This window comes from Nannobrachium achirus (genome assembly GCF_963921795.1).
Source record: "Nannobrachium achirus genome assembly, chromosome: 23".
NCBI lineage: Eukaryota > Metazoa > Chordata > Actinopteri > Myctophiformes > Myctophidae > Nannobrachium > Nannobrachium achirus.
In genome coordinates, this window is record NC_137830.1 from 13,627,049 (window position 1) to 13,647,793 (window position 20,745).

Here is a 20,745-nt window from a genome sequence, read left to right on the forward strand (position 1 = left end):
TATCGACCCCCCAAAACATGCCGTGGTCTAGGACAGGGGTTCCCAAACTTTTTTTTGTCTCGGGGCACCCCATAAATATTAGTTTTTTAATCCAAGGCACACCCTACAATATAGTTTTCACTCCCCGCACCTTTTATTTATAGCATATCGTCGTTGTCGGGTGGAAATCTCGTATGTCCAAAACCGTTCGTTTTGTATTTATCATCTATCATCTATACTTCATTTTGTAGTTGAACGCTTTCAAAAGGAACATGAATTAAATTGAATTAACGTTAATAATTGTGTTGGTCATCTGGGACAATCCAAGATCAGGATTGGCAGCATCGGTCCCAAAAATCTGGTATCAGTCGAGCTCTAATAAAAACCTCCAATCATGCATTGAAAACAGACTTTTCAGCATTAAATTGTGGCTTTTCCCCCCATCCCTGAGGATGTACCTTGCCTATGTCTCATTTATCTTGGTAAGCAATTTGTGATTGTGGTGGTGGTGGTGTTTATTGGGTTAGTTGGTGCATAATTGTCAGCTGCACAGCAGGACTGTGTCATGCTGACGTCTGGGAAGAAGTGAAAAAGCCTTTTTACCTCGTGCTCCGAGGAAAAGTGGGTTGTTCAGGTAATTTGATGCAAGGCGTTTGCGCTGGAAGGTAAGAAGGCGAGAGAGAACATTTACCATGAGTAAAACCAAGATTCTATTGTGGGCAAATGAATGAAATCGACATTCTAACTTACAGAAATTGTATTAACATTCGCTGGTAAAATATACAAAAAGGAAATCGTCTAAACCAACACCCAAGAACAGTCGTGCATAAACCCACACCCAAGAACAGTGGTGCAAAGTAACTACAGTACAATTCTGGTACTGTACTTTGTACTGTACTTTACTCTACTTGAGTATTTCCATTTGTCAATATTTTAGTCCATTATTGTACTTTTTACTCCACTAGAGTTAAGTGAAGTTACTTTGCAGATTGAGATTATTACCACAAAACATACATTAACCAATTTTAACCTATTTTATACTTGGGCCTTTCTGCATATAATAAGTACTGTACTTTTATGTTTGGTAGTGTTTTACTTGTAAGTATTTGTGGTAATTGTCACTTTTACTTCCACCACTGCTCAAGAAAGGCCCCCCACCCATCGAGATCCAGTCGTTCTCAAATGGTTTCAACACTGGGACCTGAATCTGGCATCATCCGCTATGAACTCACTGTCCATCATATTAGATAACACTGTTATGTTATTTATCAGTTGTTCTCCGTCTTCGATCCGTGTCAGAACGGCTCTCATAACACTCTGAAAGCCCCTGAAGCAGTGCTATATAGACAGCAGCTCAGGATGGCGTGCGTGTGGTGTTACTGTATCTCACCTCTGGTTCAAAGAGACCGCTGTAGGCTGGGTTGGCTGTGCTCCTCCTCTTTCTCTCCTGTCTCTTGGTCTGAATTTCTGTGCCAGGTGAAGCAAAACATGATGTCAATTTCACATCAACATGTATCCATGTTTCAATAGCAACGCTGTGGGGTGAATGTAAACTGGCTTTAGTTTACCATCTGCCTGCCAAACTCTAAAAAATAATACTTTAAATGCTAAGACACACTTCACCTGTTGGGCTACAGACAATTAGAGCTCTGCCAATCTTTTAAGAGCCCGCAGCTGACCGGATTATACACTCAAGCCAAATTCCAATACTCAGATTTCTGCCTCCTCGCTTCCTCCGTCATCTATCCTCCACCTCCAGCATGGCGGTGTTACGGTGAAATTGGTGACCTGCCGAAATGTTCAACGTAATACCGCCAGGCCGGAGGACAGATGACGGAGGAAGGGAGAAGGCAGAAATGTTGGGTGTTTGCTATGTCTTCCGAGCGAGGTAAATTGTATCTTCAATTCAATCAATCTCGTACGCCAGTGTAGTGCATTCATTTACAGGGTGGAAAAATAAGTTGAAACGCTGAACGGGAAAACAATTTAAATATAGAGATGGAAGCGATGATTTGATGGAGTAACCCAGTGTGCTTTAGAAACTATTTGACACTCGCCAACTACGCTCGGCGCGAAAATCAGAGGGAGCTCACCTCTGAACTCACTCTATTGCTTAAAGGTGATACACCATGAAAGTTCACTTTTCCTATTTTAAAACCTTTTTTTGGGGTCCCACTAGCACCTTCTATCCTCACAAAGTCCCATTTCTGACCGTTGTGTCTTTCTGGGAAGGCGGAGGTTAAAAGCATCCCACGGGTTCTCAAAACAGGCTGTCCAGATTTGCTGCCGTCGCTGACGTCATCGACGGACGTTTTTGAATATATATATTTTTTTTTTTCAAAACATTTTTTTTTTCACAAAAAAAATTAATAAATCAAAATGTTTTTTTTTTTGGGGGGGGGGGGGTGGCGCAGCTGAAAATTCTCTGAGAGACATTCAAAAATGAGAGAGGCTCTCTGTTCAGGAGTGGTAATTTAGCCTCAAACCTTTTGAAAAACGTTTTTGGGACATAAACAATATGACATAAATACTTTTTAAATGCATGGTGTATCACCTTTAAAGTGAGAGAAGAGAAGAGATTACCAAACTAAATCGGGGGGGAAGATGATTCCATTTTAATGGCCAACTGCTCACCTGCACCACACCGGGATAGCGTGGGCTAACCCACCAGAGCAAGTGGCCATTTTAGATGGCTTAGTATTTGTACCCTAAACGTACCTTCCAAATGTTCCGTGGTCACCAGGCCCAGAGCCACCATGAAGGCCATTTTCTGTAAGGGAGAGACGCGTACGGAACCACAGATGAGATGATGAGAAAAAACCACCAGGAAGGCTTGAGGTGCAGCAGAAAAAACACTACAAACGCATCACATATACATATACAGTATATATACACATACTGTACACACACACACACACACACACACACACACACACACACACATACACGATTCAAAATGGTACGTTCTTTCGTAAATTAAAGCCCTACTTCATCATACAAGAGTGTCGCACAAAAGAGAAAAAAGCTGATCAACAAGCACACAATGTGTGCCTGTAGATCTGCTTTTTTCACACAAAAAAAAAAAAAAAAAAGGTCTCCACCCAACAGCAACGATTGTACATACACACACACCCACACAATACAATATCAAAGAAAATGTGCTTCTTGATTATTTGATAGATCAAAAAGCCAATGGATAGAATCATCGCTGAGGGAAAATGCTCAATAGTTGGAGCCCTTATGATGGGACATGGGGGGTCAGGTTGAGAAGCACCTCCATTCTGGGGCCGGGCTGTGCTTGCTCACTTGCCTGAGGGCCCTCAGGTTATGATTGGAGGAATACTCCACTGAAGAGGTCGTTTCCTCCCAATGAATTATTCATGGGGAGATTTCCTCCATCTCTCCCTTCTCACCTTCCCCCCTCCCCTCTCTCTCTCTCTGTCTCTCTCCTTCCATCAATTCAATTTGGTGTGCTTTACCGCCATGAATGTTACATGAACAAATTATCGTTGTCTTTCTGTTTCTCTTTCTCTCAGTCTCGCCCTCACTTCCTCTCTCTCCCTCAGTACATTTACAGTACTCTAGTACTGTGCTTGAGTAGAGTACTGAGGTACTTTTTGTCCATTTTTCAACACTTTATACTTCTAATAAGAAGAATTTAAACTCTAATAAAAAAAAAAAGGTTTGGCAGATTTTGAAACATGTTCAATCATTTTGCTTTGCTGCTGCAAGTAGATTTTGATGGCGAAAATGTTGCACTTTAACACATGCAAACGTTGAGAGAGATTATTGTGGTGTTGCCCCCCCCCCCCCCCCCCCCCTTGTGACGCCCCTGCCTCCCTACATGGCTCTTTGTGGAGCAGCAGAGACGCAGCGAAAGGCATGTTTTTAATACGAGACGGTTCTTGTTGTGGCATTTCACACAGCAAATAACACAAGCCGCGGCAGCAATAAACATATAATGCCTTCACTGGAGAACACGGCGCTTCATCATTTTATTATGCCATAAACTGCCATATCGTCGTTGTCGGGTGAAAACCTTGTATGTCCAAAACCGTTTTGCATTTATCATTTTAAAAATGTGAAAACAGCCGATCTACAAGCACACAACACCGTTGTGTGCTTGTAGATCTGCTGTTTTCACTACTTTTGTGCGACGGCCTTGCATGATGAAGCAGGGCCCTACCAGAATGTACACATTTGAAACTTGGAGATACGAGGTTTCCACCCGACAACGACAATATAATACCTAGAGATCAATATTCATATCTCAAATAGGTCTTCTCTGCTTTGATGTGCTGTCATTGCTGGTTATACTTTAACCACGTGAACCACATCATGCCTATTCTGTGGGGAACATTCGCCACAAAAATAGCCGATCTACGAGCTCAAAACTCATTTCAAACTTGTAGATCGGCGAAGAGATTTGGCGCTGTCCGAGTTCAGTTGTAACTGTTTAAGACTAGAGGGTTTAAGCCCTATTTTATACTTCATCTATTACAAAATAACTGATCTACAAAGGTAAAGGTATATCAGTTGCGGGTGGCATACATATAATGATGACAGCAAATTCACCCTTTGTCAGCCTTCTGATTGGTCCCTGACTGACCAACCAGCAGGCTCATTCTGCCTTGTCCCGCCCTGGTTCCGCCTTTTTCATGTTGAATTTGTTAAAACATCCCCAGTCACTATACTGCACCTGAGAGGCTCCTTTTTACTGAAACCAAGTTTAAAATGAGAATTGAATACACAAAATAACAATAAGAAGCAACAGAATTTCAAGGACTTTTGTCCCACCAAGACACAGCAACCAATGGGTGCGAAGAGGGGCGAGACAGCGGGCGGGACTTGACAAAGGGTGAATTGTTTGTAAACAGTGATGCAGATCTCAGGAATCTGATGTACAGTTTGATGGTGAGGTTGAAGGACTCCAACAAAGCAATTATAATGACTGTTATAATTGGCCGTCTGGTCTTGCAAGACTAGGCTTTTGATAGGCTAGGCTCTCAGCGGAGAGAGAGCGAGAGAGCACTGGGATAAGTGCGGGATTATCTGGGATTATCGATGGGAATAATTGGATCGGTTAACCGATTGGTGTTATGAGAGATCAGATAATCATGTGCCATGTTGACGACCGAGAAAGCACATAACTGTCTTAACCGTAGATGCGCAGCCTCCACTGGCTCCCGGTTGCGGCCCGCACTGAATACAAAACACTGATGCTGACCTTCAAAGCAGCCAAAGGTATGGCTCCTCCATACCTCCAACACCTGATCAACCCCTACACTCCCACCCGTTCACTTAGATCAGCCAACACAGGGATGCTGACAGAACCCTCGCTAAAAACTCCAGGGCAAAAATCCACTCGTCCGAGACAGTTTGCCCTCCTGGCTCCCAAGTTGTGGAATAAACTCCCTGTCGCACTTAGAACAACGGACTCACTCGCTAGCTTTCGCCGTGGACTGAAGACTCACCTTTTCAGACTCCACCTAAACCCTTAGCACTACAGAAAATCAATGACCATATTGAAGCTAGTTAGCATTCGTTTTTTAGGTTTTTTAGAACTTTGATTATATTGTGTTTTTTTTCTAGATAGATATCCATTTGCATTTGTTATATTGCTGTTGATGTACTGACATATTATCTTGTTTATTATTGTGATGTTTTATCTGCTTATTGTAAGTCACTTTGGATTAAAAGCGTCTGCTAAATGCCTAAACTGTAAACTGTAAACTGTAGATATACACACGAATACCGACTGAGCAGAGGGCCGCCTTATTGGTTAGGGCCAGCCATGCCTCCTAATGCGTGCATGTCCCATGCATGTGTATGTTTGTTGAAGCAGGAGTTTTCTTTCCACAATCACAATCCACACAGCTTGCTGAATTCTCAGGTGTTTTGGACCGTTACAAATGTAGTTATGTTATGATGTTATATACAGTTGGTTGCTATTGAGATTGTCACATTTCCTGGGGCAAGCTCCACAGATCATGCATGAATTCTGGGATTTCAGTTTGACACTTGTTCATGAGTTTTCATACTAAAACACCATATCGTATATAGTAACAGCAATGATTATAAAACATATTAACTCATTGAGTGCCAACGCCCTCTAGGGGCCATAGAATGCCAGCGCATCTCTCATAGGCGAGCGCTTTAGCTTCCAGGACCTCACCTTCCAGGACCTCACGTGCTCACGTTCATGCACGTCATGGAAATGTCCCGGATGATAATGCTAACAGAATGGCTATTCCCATTTTGTCATCTAAAAGATCATTTTTGGGCGATTTTGCCGTAAATAAACCTCGCGCCGCTTCCCTAAAGACACAATCCAGAGATATAAGCCTTCAAAGATTGGTCTTTCATTGGATTAGGCGGAGATTGGCGATTTCGTTCGCAAATAACGTCCGGCCGGGACGTTGTTAGCTTTCGGCTAGTAGCTAGAAAAATCAGGCCAGGCTTCAGAAGGCCTCTTATCATTTTATTCCATTTCATTAAATATCCCGGACTAGTTCGGGATAGGCACCCTGGAATACGTCGCGCCGCCTACAATGAACATTGGGTGAACATTGGGGGGGGTCTAAACTTTATTTTAAACCATTTTCAATGGAATAAATCGTCGGAGCATCTAGCGTAGCTCGTTGGCTAGCGCTGGGCGAGCCGGGACCACCCACGTTGCTCCAAGCAGCTCGGGGTAAGTAAAATAGCAAATAAAAAAATGTTTTTGATCCCGAATATCCCGAACTAGTTCGGGATAGGCACTCAATGAGTTAAATACAACTCGTGTTGTCAGCATGTAGATCGTCTATCTCACTCATTTTAAAAAATATATCAATGTTGTGTGTCTGACCTCTGGGTCTTCGTCCTTCTTTTTGGCGGGGGGAGGTGGGGGTGCTGGGGCCTTCTCCTGGGCCGGGCTGACAGCTTTGGGGGTCCCTGCGGACCCCTGGGAACAGCTGGGGGCCTGCTGTGGCTGGATAATTATTACCTGTTGACGTACGATACACACAGACATTTACAATAGATGCATTAGTAGAGCCTGACCGATTAAGTGACAATAATACTCCAAAAGAGTGGTGAGGACCAGTGTTAATTGTGTTGCCTAAAACACGACACAACGCGCTGCGTGAGCTTGTAGATCTTCTATTTTCAGAGCGCAACACCCGAGCCAAACATAAAATGACTTGTCTTTTTAGTTCTACTGGATCTCTTCTTCACTAGTCCCTCCTTAATATTTTAGCTTTCATTTATTGACAAGATTTTCACAACTTTTCAAAAATAGCAGATCTACAAGCTTGCTCTGCTATTTTTCAATAGCTAAAGTATAAAATAATTCCAGGCCCCTCCACCTCCGGCCCTAGTAACTCCCACTTTTCCCCCCCTTGTGAGGCAGCTGCCTATGGCGGACAACGTGTCTTTATTTTGTATGTTGTTTAACACCCACCTTGTTGTCGGTGCTGAAGAGCAGCGGCTGCACCTTGACGGCCTCGCTGAGTGCAGACACACCGTTGCCCGTGGCGGGCGAGGCCGCGATGATGGCGTAGGCCACGCCCATGGCCGCGCCCACGGGGGCCGAGTCTTTCTGGCTCTGGCTCTGGGTCTGGGGCGGCGGGGGTACGGGTACGTGTATGATGGGCAGGGGCGAAGTGTCTCCCAGGCCGTTCTGGAGGGCTGTCAACGAGCAGGTTTCGGGTGGTGATTAATTGTCAATTGTGATTGAAGAGGCGGTGCCATAGTTTTGTACTTTTTCTGTTTTGTATGTGTCTATGGAGTTAACATTACTCTAATAGACCCCCAGGTGTGGTTAAAATATGCAAATATGTCTTCCCTGTGCATTTTTTGTTTCTTCCTGAAAGCTGAAAGCGTCAAAAGGCCCAATTGAAATACACCGCTTTAATGACATGATAACATCATCCCCTCCCCCTTTTTACCGTACAGCAGCAGCTGTGGATGTGGCTAACTTTAGCTGGGTCACCACCCACCTGACAACCAGGTATACTTAACTAGTAATACGCCTCAGGGCGACAAATTGTCTTGGCCATCTGGCCAGTGATGTATATCAGACCAGTTACCCATAAATGGAGACCCCTCGTACCCATATATGGAGATAGATGTATATGGAGATATGCTGTGAGAGCCCAAACATGCCTTCTCAGTTATTCGTTATGTGAAAGTCCTATGATGTCTGTGTAGAACCAGCCACACAGATATGGGCTGCCTTGGCCAAATATGGATTCTGTTAGTGTGGTATATGGCCGATGTGGCCTCCATATATGGGCATTCCCATATGAAGTCCTGTTAGATGGGCTTAATATTGATGACATGATCAGGTGACTGCCGCTCTGACAGTGATGTCAGAGCGACAAACCCATAGAAAAAAGTGTACACCTCCAGACGGACTGTGCCGTCTGGAGTCAGCATGTGCCGTTTCACATACTAAACTGCAACCTTCGGTCGCAATGAAAAGGTGGGTGTGGCCATATAAAAACTAAAAGATAACTGCCATTATGTCAAATGATATTATATTGCGATCAGGGTGATGGTGTAACTAGGAATGGGACGATATGAACATTTCATATCACGAAGATTGTGACAAAAGAAATCGCGAAAATCAAAATCCATTATCCTGGGGCGGAACATTTGCCAAAAAATAGCCGATCTACAAGCTCACAACGCGTCGCCTTGCGACGCGTTGTGAGCTTGTAGATCGGCTATTTTTTGGCAAAGACATTTGATACTGAGTGAAAAAAGACTGTATCAAGTACGTATATTATAAATACCTTTTACCAATTCTAGAGTGCTTAAAGACCCAGTGAAATGAAAAATACGTTTTCACACCTTTAGAGCTTATCCGTGATAATCATATGGGCATTCCTAACACTAGATGCCAAAAAAATAAAAAAATAAACCATTTTTGTGTATATTTATATCAAAGGTCCCTAAATAGGCCATTCTTAATTACTTCCTATGAACAGAAATTCAAAAGGTGATGACATCGACAGGTCCGCTTGCATATAAATGAACCTTTGATTACATTCACCTGTTTGTTTCCCATTGCTGGCTCCCATTACTCCCATTACTCAGATTTTAAATCCCATCGCCTGAAGGGCTGGTCCCCTCGGATTGGTTCAGAAACACACAGGCTTCCTTTTCAAACTGAAACTTAAAAATAAAATACCCAAAATAGTAATTTCTTTGGGTCTTTAAGTGGTACCGGATATGCAGCTCGGTAAATAAAAGGTGAATTGATCCCAGTGCGTGACGGAGGACGATATCACGATTAATTGAATCTCCACGATACGATTATGGTGAGTGTTTTTTAATCACGATAACAACTGTGACGTGCGCGTACCGTTGGCCCGGTGCTCTGGGCTGAAGGTGCTGTTGGCGGTGGGCAAGGCGGGGCCCTGGTGGTGGTGGTGGTTCTTGGCGCTGATGACAGTGGTGGCCCCCCGCTGCAGCAGGCTCAGGGGCCCCCCGCTCAGCTGCTCCTGGCCGGGGCTGTGGGGAAGGCTGTCTGGGATGTGGGTCTTTGGCCTAACCTGGTGGAGGAAGAACAAAACAAATGGTTTAAAACTTTCATAACCTTTTCATACCTTTTCATTTCAGTAGTCTTCGCCATAGACTGTCAAAAAATATGGACGGTGTTAAGCCATTGGTTTCTATGCTGCGAAAATGACGCTTTTTTGTCCCTTATATTATCATTATAGAAATCAACGTTCACTGGTAGAAATGGTACCATCTCGAATGCTATTGGCTGCCAACAGTCACATGCAACTGCTGGGATACTTGGGAGAATGTGGTGTTGAGCTTGCCAAATAAAGCACACGAAGAAGAACCATCACAAGCCTATGATCACAAGCCCCTCCTACAGCATACCCTGCTTTACCATCAAATATAACATAAATTGGACCATATTTTCACAAAACACATATCATGTGTGATTGAAACGAGGCTTTGAACTAGAATGGAAACAATTTCTCTTGTTAAGGCCCAGGAAAATGGTCTGAGAAAATGGTTTCTCCACTACTTGTGGGGGGACATTTGGACCTCACAAATACAGTAATACACACACACACACACACACACACACACACACACACACACACACACACACACACACACACACACACACTGAAGATGACCTGTCATTCAGAGAGTGAGCACCATGGCAGTAGGGATGGGACGATACACAATATTATTGTTTATCGGGATAAAAAAACACTCACGATAATCATATTGTGGAGATTTAATTGATATCGTCCTCCGTCATGCATTGGGATCAATTCACCTTTTATTTGCCGAGCTGCATATGCGGTACCACTTAAACAGTCTTTGAGCTTGTAGATCGGCTATTTTTTGGCAAATGTTCCGCCCCAGGATAATGGATTTTGATTATCGTGATAATATCGTAAATCGCGATTTCTTTTGTCACAATAATCGTGATGTGACATTTTCATATCGTCCCATCTCTACATGGCAGACAGTGGCTCGTGTGTCTTGTGCTTCTCTGCTCCCAAACCTCTGTCTGTCTCTCTCTCTGTCACTCTCTTCTACCGTTTCATCTGTCGTCTACCCTTTCATTTCTCTTCTTCTGTTTCATTTCTCTTCTTCTGTTTCCAGCTTTGGCAAGTAAAAAGTACCATTGCTTGTTGCTGTCTATTATTTTATGCTTTAACTATTGAAAAATAGCAGATATACAAGCTCACAGCGCGGCACCGAGTGCCGTGCTGCGAGCTTGTAGATCTGCTATTTTTTTTAAATCGTGAAAATTAGAATTTTGACCCGATTCTATAAGTGTCTCTTGAATCCTTTTGAAGACTTTTGAAAAACCTCTGTTTCTATGTCAGCAATCTGGCCAGCCATCGTCAAAGACTTAACTGGAGCTCAGTTAGCTTGTTCTTGAGAGACTGCTATGTCAGTGGTTCTCAAACGTTTTCATGTGAAGGACCCCCAAGATGATATGTATTTGGCCACGGACCCCCCATCTCAAAATATTTAGTTCCAGGGACCACCCAGAAGCAAAATTTGAGTTACAAACGTTCGCTTTGAAAATAGATATATTCAAAGATTTGCACACATTTTCACGACTTTTTCAAAAATAGCAGATCTACAAGCTCGCAGCGCGGCACTCGGTGCGCTTGTATATCTGCTGTTTTTAATTTGAATCCTGGACGTTATGAGGTTTTCACCCGACAGAGACGACTTACTCAAGTAGGCTATACTGTACAAAATGTGTATTTTAATTTTTTGATACTACATAATCAGAGGTGATTTAGTTATAGTTACTTTTCAGATTGAGATTATTTATTATTTTGATAGATTTATTATTACAAAACAAAACATTACCCCTTAAGCTCTATTTTAGTTTGCTTTTTGAAAATAGCACATCTACGAGCTCAACAGTCGAGCTTATAATGCATTATAATGCATTATAAAGGCAACCTTAATATAAAGTGTTACCAAATATATGAAATGGGGATAATATTAATAATGAGTACTTTTATATTTGATACTGATATATTTTGATGCCAATACTGGTGTACTTTTACTCAAAGAAATGTAGGAGTAAAGGGCATTTTAAATGTCCTACATTGTGGTATTGCTTATTAAAAAAAGAAATCTGAGTTCTTCCACCAACCCTCAATCATTCAGTTGCACACACACACACACACACACACACACACACACACACACACACACACACACACACACACACACACACACACACACACAGAGAGAGAGAGAGAAGCCTCCTCCGTGCCCCCTGTGTGTTTGTTGATGCGCGTCCAAACGTGAGCAGGCTCCTAATGCTGCCCGCCGTCCAATAAGGAGACAGAGCTGGACGGAGGGGGAGGGGGAGGGGGTATTGTTGAATGACTAGATGTAAAGTGACCGCAGACCAAAACACACATGTCTGCAGCTGATTCATTCCAACTGGACGTTTGTCTTGGTTTATATTAGATCTGTATATATACTGTGTAATCTGCTCTTTGCTTCGTTCACTGTGTGTGTGTTTTTGAAAAAGGCATTGGTTTTGTGTGCAGCGGTGCGGTGCGTGCATGCCGCCACCCGGTGGCCATACCCACACGCTGCACTACGGTTAGAAGTATCAATACTGCAATGTAGATAAATGCTCTTGTTACAAGTGAAAGTCTGGAATTCAAAATGTGCTTGAGTGAAGTGCAAAAGTATTGTCATCAAAATTAAAGTACCAAAAGTACTCATTATGCAGAAGTTTAAAAAAAAGAAAGAAAAAAACACCTAGATCGGCTATTTTCAAATGGCTGAAATATAGGGCTGAATTGGTTACTGTATGTTTTGAAATAATAATCAAAAATAATCAAAGTAATTAAGTAATTAGTCTTCAAATATTGTAGTGGAGTAAAAGTACAATATTTGCTTCTGAGATGTATAATATATACCTCAAAATCACCTAAAAAAAAGGTACACTACTTGAGTAAATATACTATTGTACTTAGTTACTTTCTACACCACCGAGGGTAACACTTGACAGCCTGCCTGTCTACACCAGTAAGTTATACATTTTTATAACATGTTTTTGGGCTGCCATACTATCTGTGTGATCTGTACAGTGTTCGGACATGAGGAGCCAGATAAATGTCCAGTAGAAGGTTGTCCTTCATTTCATCCAGTGGTTTGAGACAAGAGGCGTAGGCCTACTTGGATTCGTAGAACGTAAAGATGATGTCTCGCACTTGTGGCTCTGACTCTAGAAATAACTTAAAGGTGCTGCTGGAAATGACATTTCGTTGGAGCTCCTGTGTGTCAAATGTTGCCAGTGCACAGAAACCTCCGTACACGGCTACGTTACTGGGAGACAGAAGCTCTGGAAAATCACAGTGGTCGAAAGAGGCTAGTAGGAAGCACTTGGCGGCTGCTTTGTACTTCTGAGACGCTAGCTCGGCCAGGCCTGCAGCAGCACATTTTAATTTGGTGAGAACCGATTGGTTTTGACTATCTCTTTCTCCTCTTTGCTCTGCTATTTCCGGGCATATCATCCTTGACATGAAAAAGTCTGAGAACCACTGCTCTTCAAGGAAGGCGGTCGTGACCGCCCTGAATTGTTGTGCAGGTTCTCCAAGATAGCGCCGCCCATGGCTGCTGTGGTGACTACGTTGATTTGAATGCAAAAATGTAGTATGCCAAAGCAAATTCCTATGTGTATTACACAATGGTTAATAAAGAAATCTGAATCTGAATCTGCTCTATACTCCCCGGCCCAGTGATCCTCCCAGACCAGGGGTCTTCAACGTTTTCAGGCCAAGAACCCCTTAGTTGAGAGCGAGATGAATCAGGGACCCCCACAACCTGTTCCATATAGTTTCATCGTTTGACAGCACGATCATCTGTGTATTTTGGTTTCATGTCAATTTGTGTTTTCACATATTTAACCACTTGAACCCTCAATACTTAATAAACTTGACCTTTCACTCTGTACTTAGTCTGCTCTTTTCCCCCTCTACACCAATGCTCTTTGCCAAAAATAGCCGATCTACAAGCTCACAACGCCTCGCGCTGCGAGGCGTTGTGAGCTTGTAGATCTGCTATTTTTTGGCAAAAGTTTTCAGAATATGGACGTTGGGGTTCAAGTGGTTCATATAAGAAAGGGGGAACAAACTAGTTCCTATCACACAAAGATTTGGAGGACCCCCTGTAGTAACTCTGAGGACCCCCTGGGGGTCCCGGACCCCCTGTTGAAGTCCCCTGTCCCAGACTAAGCGAACCTGGGCTCCAGACTTCACTCAACCCCAACTCTCTGTTGAACCATCATCATCATCATCATCGCAGCAGTTTAATGAGCCACGGCCTCTGGGAACATAAAACAAAGGAGTTTTTCATTTTGCTTTGTTGAATTCTTCCTCCACTGTTACTGAGGGAGGGAGGCAGTGGTGGCAAACGTACTCATATTTCTTACTTAAGTAAAAGTATCAATACTGCCGTGTAGAAGCAGAAGTCCGGAATTCATAATGTACTTGAGTAAAAGTATGAAAGTGTTGACGTCAAAATATACAGTTGTACAAAGTACCAAAGGTAAAAGTACTACTTGTGCAGAATATCTCGTCTAAAATGTGTCAAAGCCTTTTGAAAATGGCAGATCTACAAGCTCACAACGGTGTGACGCGTTGTGAGCTTGTACAGTCGATTGGCTATTTTCAAACAGCCAACGTTTAAACACGGCTGAAGTGGCAAATGTATGTTTTGTAACAATAATCAACATCTTCAAAGTAACTGGCAACTAAAGTTTACGGGAACATGGATGGCGGAGGTTGCAAGTGGCAGACCAAAGTGGCATTTGAAGAGTTTTAAGCATATTTTGATTATTGCGATAATATCGTTAATCACAATGGGCCACAATTAACATCATAATCATAATGGGGTCCCGACCCTGACAGGGAGGAAGGGAGAGAAGGGTCGTGTCCCCAAGAACAGGATGTCCCTTTCTGTAAAGATCCTCTTGCAGCCAGCTGGAAGTACTACTCTGATTTATTTTCTTAAATACTGTAAAAAGTCAAAGGTAGCCTGTATTCAAAATGTTACTTACTGTAAGTACCGTAAATGTACAAAGGTTTTGGTATCAAAATATTCTTATATGTAGCTGATCCAATGTTCGCTGCATCGCAACACGTTGTGAGCTTGTAGATCGTCTATTTTCAAATATGAAAATACTCAAGTACAATACTGGGGTCGTTTTTACTTACTACATAAGTATACTACTTGAGTAAATGTACTTTGCTACTGTCAACCACTGCCCAGCAATAAACGGGACAGGATGTCCCCTGTTTGTAAAAAATAAAAAATCGAACCGGGAAGGAAAAATATAACACTTTGCCAGCCCAGGCTTGAATTATTGAACTGGATGTTGTCAAAGACAGGCTAAGGGCAAGAAGGTGGTATTTGACAGATGGAAGATAATCAGACAATCCTCGCGACCGAAAAGGACAGGGTTAGATTTCTTTTTCAGCATTGCTGGCTTATGGTCTCGTGGACACAGTATCTAGGATTTCTGACTCATCCCTGCTGACAAGCTTGTTCAGGAGATTCTGTCTACATGTACCTTAATGTGTGTGAACAACGTGACGCTCCCTTTTAATTTGAACACGGCAAACAAACAAATGTCTTTGAAGATGTTGCAGACAGCGGCCTCGTTTGCTATACAGACCCCACAAAAAACCATTGCAGTTTCTTTTGGAGCATGTTGTTTCAATAATGAGGTAGAGTCTAATGGTGGCCAAAAAAAGTACCTCTTTGTAACCATACAAACCCTCTACGCTAGTTTTAGTAAAACGAGAGTTACGACTTTTTTTCTATCTACACAAAATCTCCTCGGCCACATTTTGGGGGGCAGTGGCTGAGGAGGTAGAGCAGCCGCTTGGGAACTGATCCCGGCTCTCCCACAGGTAGTGTAGAAGTGTCCTTGAGCAAGACACTAAACCCCTAGTTGCTCCCGATGAGCAGGTTGGTGCCTTGCATGGTTTACTCCACTATCGGCGTATGAATGTGTGTGTGAAAGGGTGAATGTATTGCACAATCATTGTGAAGCGCCTTGGATAAATGCACCATTTAGCCTACATTTTGGGGGCGAATGTTCCCCCCAAAATAGGGACTCTGGGGTTCTAGTGGTTAAACATGGTTGATTGGTGCTCTGCTCCCCATTTTGATTCACTAAGCTGCTCCTCGCAGTCCGTTCAGAGCATCTGCTGACTGCTAGTGCCAGGAAGGCTTGTTATGAAGTGAGCACTAAACTCCACCGGGCCGGTATGTCCTGTCCACACACAAACAGTTCTGTCCCTGAGGCCTTGGACCCAGTCCAGTTTGCATACAGTGCAAACAGGTGTGTGGGCGACAGACGCCATCTCCTTGACACTACACACACTGGCCTGAAACACGCTGACAGGAGGGACACCTACGTCACAGCGCTTGTTTATTGGCAGGTTCGAGAGAACAGCCTCTACCCACCGGTAGCTGTGTTAAGTTTTTCAGCAAATTTTGATTTAGTCTTTTGAATAACACACCATTTAGTCTTAGTCCTGTCTTAGTTTTCTGAAATTGTTTTGTCTAGTTTAGTCTTAGTCGACTAAATATCAAAACATTTTACTTGGTCAAAATAAACCATACATAAAAGATGTATTTGGCTTTAATTTCATTGCAGTTACATACCAGTGTTAATTTTTACAGCCAGACTTAGATTTAGTCTTAGTGTTTTGAATAACACAAATAATAGTCTTAGTTTTAGTCTTAGGTCTCCTGAAATTGTTTTATTGTCTAGTCTAGTCAAAATATCAAAATCTTGTAGTCTTTTAGCCTTAGTCTTAGTTGACAAAATGAACACTGACCGGTAGGCCTGCTGTCACCATTATTACATAATGGGTGTGACCAATCTGAATGCAGGCATTGATCATTAGTATTATATGAAGAGAATGACGAAGCCCGTCTTTCACTTTCCCCGTTTTTTTGTGAACCATTTTCTTTCCAATATGGCCGCATAGAGCCTATCCTGCTGTGTGAGGACGTTGAGTGGAAAGATGTCTGGTATTATATCTAAAGATTTGAAGGTTATTTATTTTTCATAACTAGGGCTGTCACAATTATTACATAATCGTCTAATCGTGATTATTTGACATTATCGCAATTATTTTGTCATAATCGTCATAATCGTGAATGTTGAAAAATGTCAGAAATAGTGGAAATAGCAGATCTACAAGCTCACAACGCGTCGCATCGCGACGCGTTGTGAGCTTGTAGATCGGCTATTTCCACTATCAATGTTATTTTTTAAGCAGTAAGTTGTCAAATATGTCAGTAATGTATTTGTATATTTAGGTTATGTGTCATATCTACCATAATGCAACTTCAAAGCCTAAAAGCCAAACAGAAATGTAATTATCAACAACAAATACACAATTAAATCGTTAATCGCCAATTATTTGAGTGACAATTAATCGTCATGTAAAATGTCATATCGTGACAGCCCTATTCATAACTACTAAGGGTACTGCAAATACAGATGAGGAGGGGAGGTCTCGATCCCCCCATGGTAACCGTATAATAACGCTTACATTTTAATCACAGATAAGAACAGATATCACAATACTCAAGATACGTCTCTCATGGACATAAGAGCTCTCCGGGTTACTGTAAAAGGACAATGGTGTTGGCATGCACCTGGATATTAAAGAAACAACCTTTTTCTTTTAATTTCTACCTCGTCTCCACACAGCCGTCCTCACTAAATACTCGCTATATAGGAAGGTACAGTACTTATGCTCCCTTGCTTTGTTTCTCAAAAGTCAGACGTGGATATGGCTATAACGTCAGGGCAGGGGTTTCATAGATATAGGAGAGATGGGCCTCTGGTAAATGTATCCATTACCATAATTGGTGTGTGTGTGTGTGTGTGTGTGTGTGTGTGTGTGTGTGTGTGTGTGTGTGTGTGTGTGTGTGTGTGTGTGTGTGTGTGTGTGTGTGTGTGTGTGTGTGTGTGTGTGTGTGTGTGTGTGTGTCTCCTGCGTATGTGCGACGTACATAATGGTATTGAGAAAGTCTGTGATGTCTAATTATGTGACAAACACAGAAACGCACCTAGTGTAATCATCAGGTAACTAACTCAAGGGACTCCATTTGGTTCCATTCCCTTGGTTCCATTCCCTTGGTCGCATTCCTTTTCTTGTGCATGCGCACCAGGTGTGTGTGTGTGTGTGTGTGTGTGTGTGTGTGTGTGTGTGTGTGTGTGTGTGTGTGTGTGTGTGTGTGTGTGTGTGTGTGTGTGTGTGTGTGTGTGTGTGTGTGTGTGTGTGTGTGTGTGTGTGCGCGTGCGTGCGCACGCACACGTGAGTTTGTGTACCTGAGGTAGCACGGTGGGTGCTTGTCCTGCAAGCCTGTGCAGGGAGCTGACTTGAGGCACCTTAATGGGCACTGCTGTGAGGGTTCCAAGCATCTGAGAGAGACAGAGAGACAGGGGAAAAAGTTACACCAAATGAAAGTGAATGTGCGTCTTCATCCGCCACAGTTAAAGTCGGGCATTCTAAGACGGTGCTTCTCAACCTTTTCAGACCGCGACCCCAATAATAATCATATTTTAACTGTACCCCCCCACGAGCACAAAGAGTTGAGGCATTACATTTTGTATAACACGGTTCTTTTCTACATGCTCACAACGCCTCGCGTTAGATTTCTGCTTTGACAATTTGACCAATGTATAATTTTTAGAGGTATTAAAAAGTCCTTAAATTGTCACTTTAGAAATGTGCAGATACATTTAAACTTTATGGTGGTTTGTTTACTGTTGAGTGAGAAAACAACGTTTCACATTAAGCTGTTCATCTGGGGACCCCCCAAAATAATTTGGGGACCCCTCAGGGGGTCCCGACCCACAGGTTGAGAACCACTGTTCTAAGAGGTATTTTACGGTCACACCTGTCCTCCCTCCTGGGCCGGTTTATAAAAAAAAAGAAACCAAAGAAAAAGTGCTGAATCGTGACTGTGACAACAATAGCCAACGTTGCAAGTCACAGCAGCCTTTCCCACTAGCACTCCTTCGCCGCAACAGATTAAGCCTGAAGGTCACTTTGGGCGAGGGAGAGATTACTTGAGGAGTTTTTCTTCTCAATGGAGATTGGGTCTCGAGGCTTCGTTCCAGACTCTTGGCTGTAAAGGCAAACTGTTTTCGCAAGGCTTCAGGAAAACGTGTAAAAGAAACCGCGGAGACCTCCAGCCACTTAACGGCGGGAATGTCATAATAATAGGCGAACATTGGGCGAAAATAGCAGATCTACAAGCTCAAAGCTTGATCAACTATTTTCACATTTTGACATGCAACAAAGTATGTACATGGCTTAAAGTGGTAAATTGGTTTTAAGAGGGCCAGCATGGATGTAGGGCTGTCACGATTATGACATTTTACATGACGATTATTTGTCACTCAAATAATTGTGATTAACAATTTAATTGTGTTTTTGTCGTTGACAATTACATTTCTGTTTGGCTTTTAGGCTTTGAAGTTGCACATGGCGATATGACACATAACCTAAATATACAAAGAAATTACTGATATATTTGACAACTTTATACTTAAAAAATAACATTGATAGTGGAAATAACCAATCATCAAGCTCACAACGTGACGCGTTGTGAGCTTGTAGATCAGCTATTTCCTCCATTTTTGACTTTTTAAAAAAATATATGAAGTGAACATCTTTCAACATGGAAACGATTATGACGATTATGAAAAATAATTGCGGTTATGTCAAATAATTGCGATTAGACGATTATGTAATAATTGTGACAGCCCTACATGGATGGCAGGCTATAGCTACCTAGCCATTGGTAAACAGAGCTCCTTGTGTGTATACAGGGTACACAATGAATACAGCATCACAGACCGACATGCTAGACTTAATGCACTTCTTGATTTTCTCTACATGTTATTGATGGAAAAACCTTTTTTCTTTCAAGGATAGCCAGGCAATCTACTCCCCTATCTGCTTCTGCTCTGTCTGCATTGAGCTGAGAGGTTGAGTGAGATCAAGTGCGGGGGAGGAGAGCGGTGGTAGGATCTGATCAGTGGTGGAAAAAGTACCCACATATTTTACTTAAGTAAAAGTACCAGTAAGACTCCCTAATCGGGAGATAAGCGACCGTAGGCCACTTATCTCCACAAATAGGGCAAAAATGTGTTTTGCCAAAATCTTCCTGATCCATGTTGATGACATGAGTGTAGACATACTGTGTAGTGATTTTCGTGATTTTAGGGCAAAATCTGTAGGAGCAGTGTCCAAAAATGTGTTTTTAAAAATCGGCCTGGAGGTGGCGCTATATGGGAGAGATTCATGTTGATGGGATGAGTGTAGACATACTGTGTACCGATTTGCGTGATTTTAGGGCAAAAATTGTAGGAGCAGTGTCCAAAAATGTGTTTTGCAAGAATCGGCCTCATGGTGGCGCTAGAAGAGGGCCATGTGAGAAATGAGGGGTGGGGTCTCCGCGCCGGCAAGGCGGACGAATAGGTACCGGCCCCGGCTGTCCCGGTCGCTCCTAGCCGGAGTTACGGCATTTTATGTGAGCTGCAGTGTAGGGGGTCCTCCACTGGGGGCGCCACCACTTTTGCATCCGTTCTGGAGCACCAGGAGTCGGTGGTCCCCGGGAATTCCCCGTGAGCAGCCCCGTTGGGGTGGTCATTTGGTCAGTTTAGCACATTTGGTCATTTTTTACATCTGGGGGTCCCCCAGGGACCTGGGGGTCCCTGGAGCTCTGGGGGTCCTTGGAGGTTGTAGTTTGGCAGGTAAGGAGTGTGTGTGCAAAATTTGGCATGGATCGGGGCAACGGTTGCGGAGATATGAGCAGGGCAAGAGTGTGACGTGTGAGGTGTGACAGACAGACTGACTGACTGACTGACTGACTGACTGACGGACTTACACTTTGTGCAGGGTTTGATAGTAAATGCGACCTACGGTCGCAATCAATACTGCAATATAGAAATACTCTGTTGCAAGTAAACTCCGGAATTCAAAATGTACTTGAGTAAAAGTATGAAAGTGTTGGTATCAATGTACTTAAAGTACAAAATGTTTGAAAATAGCAGCTCTATAAGCTCACAACGTGTTGCGATGCGTTGTGAGCTTGTAGATCTATTAAGTAGCCGTCAAGTAGCTAAGGGATAAAATAGGGCTAAGTATGTTTTAGCGACACACTTTCAAATACAAAAACTACAGATTGGCCCAGCTTTTTCAGAATAAACATTCATAA

The 20,745-nt window shown here is 42.8% G+C and overlaps 1 protein-coding gene across 1 annotated transcript in view; it reads right to left on the reverse strand.

Moving 5' to 3' along the window:
• Positions 1-20,745, reverse strand: part of phf21b (PHD finger protein 21B) — a gene marked incomplete at both ends in the record, with an annotated part of 178,647 nt that overhangs the window by 5,242 nt on the left and 152,660 nt on the right. Inside the window, 7 exons of the mRNA XM_080754217.1 lie at positions 583-637; positions 1,370-1,446; positions 2,698-2,749; positions 6,830-6,967; positions 7,424-7,650; positions 9,332-9,521; positions 17,846-17,938. Coding sequence (XP_080610343.1) covers positions 583-637; positions 1,370-1,446; positions 2,698-2,749; positions 6,830-6,967; positions 7,424-7,650; positions 9,332-9,521; positions 17,846-17,938 — 832 coding nt within the window. The remainder of the gene's footprint in view (positions 1-582; positions 638-1,369; positions 1,447-2,697; positions 2,750-6,829; positions 6,968-7,423; positions 7,651-9,331; positions 9,522-17,845; positions 17,939-20,745) is intronic.